The sequence below is a fragment of the Mizuhopecten yessoensis genome, unplaced genomic scaffold, assembly GCF_002113885.1.
Source record: "Mizuhopecten yessoensis strain PY_sf001 unplaced genomic scaffold, ASM211388v2 scaffold4259, whole genome shotgun sequence".
NCBI lineage: Eukaryota > Metazoa > Mollusca > Bivalvia > Pectinida > Pectinidae > Mizuhopecten > Mizuhopecten yessoensis.
The window spans coordinates 181148-191112 of NW_018405455.1; the positions used below are offsets into that span (position 1 = coordinate 181148).

General features: G+C 41.1%; 1 protein-coding gene across 1 annotated transcript; it reads right to left on the minus strand.

Moving 5' to 3' along the window:
• Window positions 1–1477: 1477 nt before the first annotated feature.
• Window positions 1478–6290, minus strand: LOC110448766. The gene is made up of 2 exons (XM_021495186.1): window positions 5569–6290; window positions 1478–2836 (listed from the first exon to the last, which is right to left on the minus strand). The coding sequence occupies exons 1-2, from the start codon at window positions 5966–5968 to the stop codon at window positions 1848–1850; spliced, it is 1389 nt and encodes a 462-aa protein (XP_021350861.1). The 5' UTR covers window positions 5969–6290; the 3' UTR covers window positions 1478–1847.
• Between the last annotated feature and the right edge of the window lie 3675 nt (window positions 6291–9965).

The following is a 9965-nucleotide window of genomic DNA, read 5'->3' on the forward strand; positions in this document are numbered from 1 at the left end:
TTTCCAGTCTTCAATAATTCTTAAAAGTACGGTTTGGCATCCATATCCTTTCCTAAAAGCACAGAGAAAGTTGTCAAAAATATGGTCGAAAAATTTGCTGAGTTGGTCAAAAAGTGTTCGTTCATAGATCTTGGATATGGATGGTAGTATGCTGACTGGGCGATAGTTACCTTTATCTAGTCTGTCTTTTTTCTTGTAAATGGGTTGGACTTGGGCACGCTTTAAATTGTCGGGGAAAATTCCAGAAGTGATGGTTGTGTTGATGAGTTTGGTTATATGAGGGGTAAGGGAGTGTTGTCCTGCTCTGATGAGTTTTGCGCTGATGTGATCTACACCGGGAGCCTTTTTAATGTTTAAACGTGAAACTATTTTTGTAATATCCTCTTCCTGAACCGAGGTGAGGTTAAATTGCAAATTTTGGTCTGAGTTTCCTTTGATTTTGTTAATGCTCTCGTGTGTGTCTGGGTTAAAATCAATGTGTTCTCCTATATCATTAGCGACATTTACAAAAGAGTTGTTAAAAGTTTGGCATACCTCAGTTTTGTCAGAAATAATTCTGTCATCTTCCAATAAAACTATGTTAGATTGGTGTTTGTTTTTGTTCGAAAGGAATGGTTTGATTGTAGGCCAGAAATCAGTGTTCTTAACTCCACCAGTACATCTTTCCATGAAATAATTGTTTATGGAGGATTTCTTTAGTTTGTTGACATGGTTTCTTTGAATCCTGTATTTTTCCCATGAATTGTTCTTTCGGGTTTTGGTATATTTGTTATATAGCATGTGTTTTCTGTGTATAGCTTTCCGTAGGTTTTGATTCATGCAGGGGAAGTTTTTCTTGCGATTTGATTGGGTTTTCATTGGTGCATGCTTGTTTATAGTGTTGGTTACTGAATTTTCGAAATTTTAATACATTTCATTTACAGATTTGGATGATAATTTCGACTGTTCAGTGGTGGTAGGCAGAGGTGATGTTTCCAGATCTTTATTGAAATTTTCTACCTTTTATTGATGTTGCTATTATATTGTGCCAGTCGCTGATTCCAGTGGGAAAGTTTGTTGTGTTGAAACATAGATTTTTATTATTGGTTAAAATAATATCCACCAGAGAGAGTTTACAGTGCATGACAAAACAAGTGGGGTCCTTTATCAGGTTATCTAGATCATGTGTGTCACAAGTAGTATTTAAAAGCATGCTTTTTGATTCGTCTAGAATATCAGAGTTCAAATCGCCTAGGACCATAGTATGATCGGCAAGTCTGTGTCCTTTGTCTAATAATATGCTTAATTTCTCGGTAAATGTGGTTTCATTAGCAGACGGTGGTTTATATAGACAATTATCAACCCAACCGCCCATAACAAAACCAGACAAAAAAGGCCAGTTAACATTTATTATAGAAATCAACACTATTCACAAGAAAATGGGTGCAGTGCCAAATGTATATAAAGACGATATTAATTGGTTCCAGAAAATAAAGTCCATATCAAGTAAATAGGAAACCAATTAACTGTGTCACATATATGTAAATTCACAAATATTAAGGCACTGCACCCATAAATATCATACAGTGATGCAAAATTTATATCAAGAAGTACATCATTTGTCCTATATAATATCAGTATACTCACTACATGCAGATGTATTACAGGTACATCTACAGGTACCTCACTCCTACTTGTACACCACTCTCCTTCACATACTGATACATTTTAAACTGAGACAACATTTATAATACAAATATTACACTCAAAAGCCTAACTTATCCCAGTGAAAAAGGGGGTAAATCCTAATAAATAAACCCGCCAAGCCTCCGGCCCCCCAAAATACCCCCACTCCGGAAACTCCTAACCTAATTACATGCCTGCACTATGACTATGGAATCTCTAATGTGTCTGCAAACCGAGAGTTTATCTTCGAGGGAAAACTCTAGATAACATTTGTATGCATCACTAGACCAATCTCCCAAGGCCTGGATTGTCTCCCCCGGAACTTGACAACTAAAGGCCCACGTAGCCCCTCCCCTCCGAAAACTATGTGAGGAAAAAGGAGCAGGATCATGTCCTGCCTCAGCCAACACTTTTCTCAAGAAGGAGTGGAAAACAGGGTAAGTAATAGGGCGACTTTTCCCATTTTCTGATAACTGAAAGGCAGCCCTATCGGCCTTGGAAGGATTTAAACTACACATATTGTGGAAGGCCTGAACCGGGCAAAGGGGGGACCCCGGGATAGAAATCAGGGGGGACCTGACCAACTTGCGCCCAAACTGATTGGTTTTGGACCATTTGAGCACAACAAGCAGCAGGTTCTCATCTGCCAAGATATCACGGCGTAATAACTGCTTTCGAGGGTCAAAGGAACGAACAGAGTCCGACACTAAGTTGGACTTCCTGACTAACAGGAAGAAGGCAAACAAGAACAAACACCAGAAACTGGTATGTGCTGGAGACTCCATGTCTAAGACTCGGTAAATATCCAAAAGGATGAGGGGGGTCATGGGCGCTGCCCTAAGGGGAAGATGGGGATGTAGTCTAGCTATACCTCTCAAGGCTAAACTCACTTCATACTGACGCACGACAAAGGGAATGTCTGAAAGGAGATGAAGGGTTTTAACCCCACTTACATAATTACGAATAGAATCAGTGCTGCGCATCGAACGACTGAGAAACTGGATAAAAAGACACACAATATTTGTATCTGTGGGTAGGGACTGGAAGTTGAAAACTTCACAAAACAGGAAGTAGGCTTTCCACTGAGTGTGGAGATTCCTTAGGGAGCCAGAGGCGAAGGCTGATCTCATTGTAAAGGATAAATCCTTCTTCAAGGCCACCAGGACGGGATCTGCAAATCAAGTAAAGAAAAGGGAAAATTTTACCACCTATTTTACCACCTATGTACAAATAAAAACGACTCTGGATATACTACACTTTCAACCACATCCCACTCATTGACTAGCTGAAAAAACTTGTCTCTGTGGTCTGCGCTGAGGTGCCATCTGGAAAGATGATCGGGAATCCGATTCTCAGAACCGACAATATGCCTAGCCCTTACCTCAAACTCCCCCACAGCTGCATGAAAACACACCTCCCTCAGACAACTCTGCATAAACTTTGTCCTTGCCCTTCCCGAATTCAAAACCGCTACGGAAGACTCGTTGTCACACCAAATCAGCATTCTTTTTCCTTTAAAATGCTGACCCCACAGCTTAACACATATGGTAACCGACAGCAACTCGAGGGCATTAATGCTAAGTTTTTTGTTCAAAATAAACTCGGGGAAAGTGGAGTGAAAATATCTGCCTCCGAAAAAACCTCCACAGCCAGACAAACATGCATCAGAGGCAAACTCCCCGTCTGGGTGACTCCAATTCTCCACTGCCATCATGGAGACCCCATTGTATTGCAATAAAAACACCTGCCACCACAGCAAATCCTTCTGCACCTCATCTGGAATGCTCAAAATAGCCAAAGGATCCTCATGCAAAGTTCTTAACCAATTGAGCAACCTACTGACAAAAATGCGGCCTGGTCTAACACACGAGGCAACAAACATGAGCTTGCCCAACAAAGACTGTACTTCCTTTAAGCTAGCACTATCCTTGCCTTGCCATTCTCCTACCAATAATAAAATTTCCTGTAGACGCTCCTGTGGTACCTCCAACGTCATCTCGTCCGAGTCAAATAAAACCCCTAAAAAGACCATTTTTGTAGACGGAGGAACAGACTTAGCTTTAGACTCTACAAGACCACACATCTCTAGTAAACTACCTAAAACAACAAAGGCTGTCTCTGCCTTCTCCTGCGTCTCTGCCCCTGCAAAATCGTCTAAATAATTTAAAATTTGGAAACCTTCCACTAAGGCTAAAAAGGATACTACACTAGTCACTCTTTGACATATATAGGCCGCGGACCGCAACCCCATAGAAAGCACTCTGTCAAAGAATAATTCCCCATCCCAACTAAACCCCAGAAAGGGAATGTCAGCTGGATCAATAGGAATCTGTCTGTAAGCTTTCTTCAGATCCTTCTTAAAAAGAAGGCAACTTCTACCCTTTTCCTTGATTAACTCGACCAAGTCATCCACACGCGGAAACTGAAGTGATATAGGGACCCCTAAGTAACTTTCCTTGGGAATACAACCGTTTATGGAATCCCCCTCAGGCCAACTAAGATCTAGAATCACACGTCTTTCATTTGTGTCCTTTTTTGGTACGGAATTCAACGGAGACACCACGGTCTTACCTGTAAACGGATTTTCCTTAAATGGACCAAGTATAGCACCCGAACTAATTCCCTGCTCTAAACATCTCGCCATTGCCCCTGGGAATTCCCGAGCCCCTCTGTGATTTCTAGGAACTGTACCGAGACCCCCCTCAGGGTTTTTATTTACATTATGTACAGGTTCATGGGCCATGCCTATAGGGAAACCATATTCTAAAAGGTCACATATTTCTGAGTCACGGTATTCCGTTAGATGTTCCCTTAAAAACTGAACATTTATTCCTGAATGAACTGGAATCTTTGCCCCTTTGAAATTAGGGACACCAATCGCTTTAACCGCATTATGCTCTCTAAAAACTCTACTGTTGAAATTGTCATCCTTTGACCCTTTTTTACCCACATTTAAATCCTCGATAATAAAGGCCTTATTACGAGGGCAGAAACTATCAACCTTTCCCTGAACTTCTACCCGCTCTTGCTTCGTCTCTGGAAAGTTTACAAATGAAGGCAGGAACAATTCCTCCTCTTGAGAATTATGAACTTTCCTACAAGTATTTCCTAGTCATAACGAATGGGGACACACTGCCATACATTCAGGGTGGACCCGTTTGGCACCATCCTTTTTCCAACATGTTGCACATATGTGGAGCAGGTGCCTCTTGACCCCTCTAATTTCACCCTCATGGTCTCCTGATTCTGCACATCTGTTCTTTTGGTACATCACACAAAACCACACTCTCTCTCCTTCATACACACTTTTGTTCTCAACTTTCACATTCGCACTAGAACCGGTACCTTTCCCTTTCGTTTCTTGTCTCAACACATGCTTGGCCAAAATTGGCACTTCAATTGATGCGGGATCATCTCTCCACCTACTCTCTCCCAACTCAATCCTTCTCAACCAAGCAGCATACCATGCCAACAACGCTTTCCATTCATAGATGTTAGAATAATATGTAATCTTCATGAGGAAGGCTGTTCGACCGGCCTTTTCCTCACTCATGCTCGCCCGGGCTATTACCTCCAACTCCCCGGCTACAAACAACCGAAAGTTAAGGTCCCCGAACTCTATGTTTCTATTGACATATTCGTACTGTAAATAATGGTGTGGATAAGCTTGTGGAAACCTAACTATGTCACCTGCTTTGGAATTTAGCCCAGATTTCATTGTCTTTTTTTGTCTACGAGCCCTACTGTCTCTACTGGCCCTGCTGGACTGATCCGACTCATCAGAGCTTGAAATTTCACTCTCTGGATTCATGAAAGTCTTTAACTTTTTGTTTGCCCTCGCAACCATATCGTCCATCTTTTTTACCTTTCTCAAGTCGACATCATAGTCCGTATGCGTCTCACCTGTTGCTTCTCTCACCACGGGTGCCTTTTTTGTCCGAGATCTGTCTCTCCGACTCGTGTGCTTCACCCTCGAGGAATCGTCATCCCCGAGCCTACTCAGTTCCTCCCTCAAGGCAGCAATCTCCCTTTCTCGATCCCTCACATAACGTCTGGTTTTAGCCTTTTCCAACTCGTCCCTCAAACCGCGCACTTCCGCATCCCGGTCGTTTGCGCTCTTGTGTAACAGATCGGTGTCATCTTGGACGCTTGCCTCCAGTACTGCTTCTGTTATCGTATCATCGTCACTGTCCAAGTTCGACGTTTGAGAGCTCATATCTGCTCCAGACGAATACATTGGCGACCCCCCTTCGTTCATGGCTTTATAGTCCTTTCGGGGTTGATTTCTTGTTTCATACGCCATTCACAGAATTACTTGGCAGTGGATAACCTGTCCATTTACACAGGTAACTACGATTTAAATCATCTTCTTTTGCCCGGATACCTGGGCTCTCGTATTCGTTGATCGTAGATTCGTAATGTTCGTCTATCATAAATTGTGACAAGACTCGAATGTGTCGAAAGAAAGAATGGACAGTTTGGCGCCAACACCTAAATACCAGCTGGGAGCGGAGCCGAAGTGACCACTAGCTCATAGGGACTGACCAATCGGACGGGGGGGACTGAACTGTAATCACAGTGAACTAGCCAGGGGTCAGAAATCTGACCAGGGACGTAAGGAGATAATTAAAATATTTGAGAGACGACAAATCGCCACCATGTATGAGCCATTTCCGTGAATTTAAAGTTATTTCAAAAGTCTCATTATCGAAAAGTTTACATTCAATATCAGTTCGTCTTCTAGCTGGTAAGTCTGATCTTATGAAGGCAGTCATCCCACCTTTGTTGGAGGTATTGTCCCTTCTCTCTATATTGAAACCTGGGATATGAACGAGTCCGTCACGAAAGGATGCGTCAATTTTAGATTCCGCCAGGAATAGTAAATCAACCAGTTTGTCATCAAGTAGTTCTCTTACCTCACAAAACTTATTTCTTAAACTATTGATGTTAAGATAGGCCACTGTGAAGTTTCCAGGATGTTTCTGCTTCTGCTCTCGTAGTTTGACAAAAACGGATGTTGTTTCCTCGGTGTTGTCACAAGGGAGATCACTCTGTTCGTTGTTTTCGTTTTGACTTTCCATTTCCGGAATTAGTAAAGGGTGTGTATTGGATTCAATGGATTGTTCGCAGGTTTTACAAATCCATTCAAAATCACCTTTATGTTGGAATTCTATGTACGTTGTTGGGGTAATATTGTTACATTTTATGTGTGACCATAGTTCGCAATTATCACACTCCATAGCTCTGTGGTTTTTAGCTACCGATCGTTTGCATACACTGCATGGGGTTGTTACAGGCCCTGGATTAGGGCACTCTCCGCACAATAGGATGTTGATTATCAGCAGGTAAGATGTAGACGATGGGTTGTATTTGTACATTTTAACCGAGTTTTGTCGTCGGCCGCCATGTTGGAGAGATTGACCAGTGGTCAAGTTTGGGTTCAGCTTGCTGATAGCATAAGTCCGAAATTGCGACGGTATCAAGATGGAGCTCTTATCGGAGCAGTTGTTTGGTAGCCCTCCAGGAGAACCGGGTTCCTCTGAACATGATGGTAAAGATCGAATTAACAGAAAGATTGTAGTGGTCAGTAGGATTCCGTTCATTCCCGCCATCTTGACCGGAAGTGAAACCTGGGATATGAAAGAGTCCGTCACGAAAGGATGCGTCTATTTTAGTTTCAACTTATATTAATCACTCTTGTTGGCCGGAATTTAGCGCGCAGGGGGCCTTGGTTTGGGAGGAAACCGGTACACCCGGAAAAACCCACGTGGTCAGTCAGGTGACTCCTTACCTTTTCACTTGACGTGCGATCGGGAAATCGAACCCCGGCCCCTTGATGAAAGTCAAGTGCTTTATCTACCCGACCACCCAGGGGAGGTAAACGTATGTGTGAAAATCCACAGTGGAACCGCTAGCGTTTTGCCTACAGCGGGACATGGATCCTTAAAAGAGGCAACGGTTGTCAAGCTCCAGATGTAACAAGAAACCACATATGGCGCTAAGGTACATTTGGTTTGGTTTAATAAGGTTTAACGCCCTATCAACAGCTAATGTCATTTAAGGTCGTGCCTCCATGTGTGTAATGTATGCGTACGTGTGTGCTGGAGGCAGGGTATGTTGGTGTATTTGCCTCCCTGTGATAGCGCGGATCTGATGTCGACTTCAGACTCGCCGAGGTACCATGCTGAAGACAACCAGCACAACTTCAACCCGGTCACATTATACTGACAATGGGTTAACCATTTGTTGTCATTTTCATAATTGCAGAACGTTAAGCAGGAAATAAGCTTGGGTACATATTAAACGGTGGGCATCAGTATGTAAATAAATCAGCCATGTGAATGGAAAGTAAACAGACTTAAGTCATACTTGAAAAATGTGAGATATTTAAATCAAAGATAAGGCTGTCTGGTTAGCTGTCATGTCTGTTTTTTCATACGTGCACTAAGAAAGACGACATGATCTTGAGTTGTGACATGGTAACGCAGCATAAATTGATGACGTATGCATTACGTGAAAGGGAGATGGGAATAAAAGGTATCACAACTATTTTACTGTATATAGGTGCTGAATGTTATTTTCCTGTTGGCAGAAACACTACATATATATATATATATATATATATTATAAAAGCAGAAAAAAAAATTTACGGAAGAAGATATGTTAGAAAAAGAAAAAATCTCAACAACGATTCTTTAGTAATTTCATCTTGTCAAGGAGATCATTTGAAGTAGATATTGTGACGTCATAAACTATGACGTCACATAATAGTTGGCTCTGGCGTAAAACAGTGTTATGGTATGTAGTGCAGTGGATAAGCTCCCGGCTTAATAATGCAGATTTGGTTTGATTAAATTCGGTTTAGCGTCCTATAAGCAGCTAATATAATGTAAGGACGTTCTTGAATGTGGATATGGTTATTTTGCCTCCTTATGATAGTGCGGAACTGATGCCGACTTTATAGTTCAATCTCACTGAAATACCACTGAGGCACCAGGAATAGTATTTCACCTGGTCTCATTATATTTACAATGGGAAAACTAGTTGTCACGATTACCCAAATGCTTGTTTTTTTACATGATACTTGTAACGGGTAAACTAGTTGTCGCGACTACCAAAAGCTGAACGTTTAACAGGGAAAAACAAATATTTCTTTTATATTATACTTACAACGGGTAAACTAGTTGTCGCGATTACCCAAGTGCTGAACGCTTAACAGGGAATATCAATTACTATTTTTTTTTACATTATTCTTATAACGGGTGAACCAGTTGTCGCGATTACCCAAATGTCGAAAGTTTAACAGGGAAAAACATATACTTTTTTACAATATACTTACAACGGGTAAACGAGTTGTCGCGATTACCCAAATGCTGAACAATTAACAGGGAAAAACATATACTTTTTTACATTATACTTACAACGGGTAAACCAGTTGTCGCGATTACCCAAATGCTGAACGTTTAACAGGGAAAAGCATATAATTTTTTACATATTACTTACAACGGGTAAACCAGTTGTCGCGATTACCCAAATGCTGAACGTTATAGACTTTGGTATGTCCCGGCCTGGTGACAGAAACCATTGCCTTACTCACATTGGCAAACGTTCATCACTCAGGGCAAAAGTGAGGTATTTCTAAGCAAGGCGCTAGGAAACAAAAACGGTTTATAGCTATAGAGAAGTATCAAGAGGTCTAGATCCGTGGATCTAATCCCGGTGTAGAGATGTTTTGTGAAAGAGATAATTATGATAAATATAAATGCATTCGTGTATAGCTTTTTGACTTAATAGTACGTCGTCTCACAATCAACTCTGGAGTCAAAATTGTCTAACAAATTGGAATTATTCGATAGAGTACAACACAAAGAAATGTTACTCTCTACAGCTCGGAAAGTGGCCAGCCAATTTCTTCCGTATTGTGAAATGTCTTTTAAGCGCCAAGAGTTTTTTTGCAAAAGTGGAATTTCTCTCGTAGTTGTTATTTTTGACATGAAATTTGATTTAAACATATTTTATAGCCAAAAAATACAGACAAATGGTTTGGGCAACAAGTTCAGTATTTCACCTCTCCACTGGCCTATAAAGGGAAATAACTCGTTCAATGATTCGGCATTGTAAGACAGGAGTAGTCTGGAACTCCGTCAACAAAATAACAATCAATAAAAACATAAAAAAAACACCTTTAAATGATTTTTTTCTCAAAAACTAAATATTTCGTTATTTTCAATTATTTATAGAAGTTCAGAAACCTGTGATTGTACAAATATTTACGTTCATGTATTTTCTTCATTTCGATA

Coding starts and splice junctions, on each gene's coding strand:
- LOC110448766 (XM_021495186.1), bottom strand. CDS start 5,968: ATGGCGTATGAAACAAGAAATCAACCCCGAAAGGACTATAAAGCCATG. Junction 2,837..5,568: donor CGTGGTGAGAGAAGCAACAG/GTGAGACGCATA, acceptor CTTGATTTGCAG/ATCCCGTCCTGGTGGCCTTG.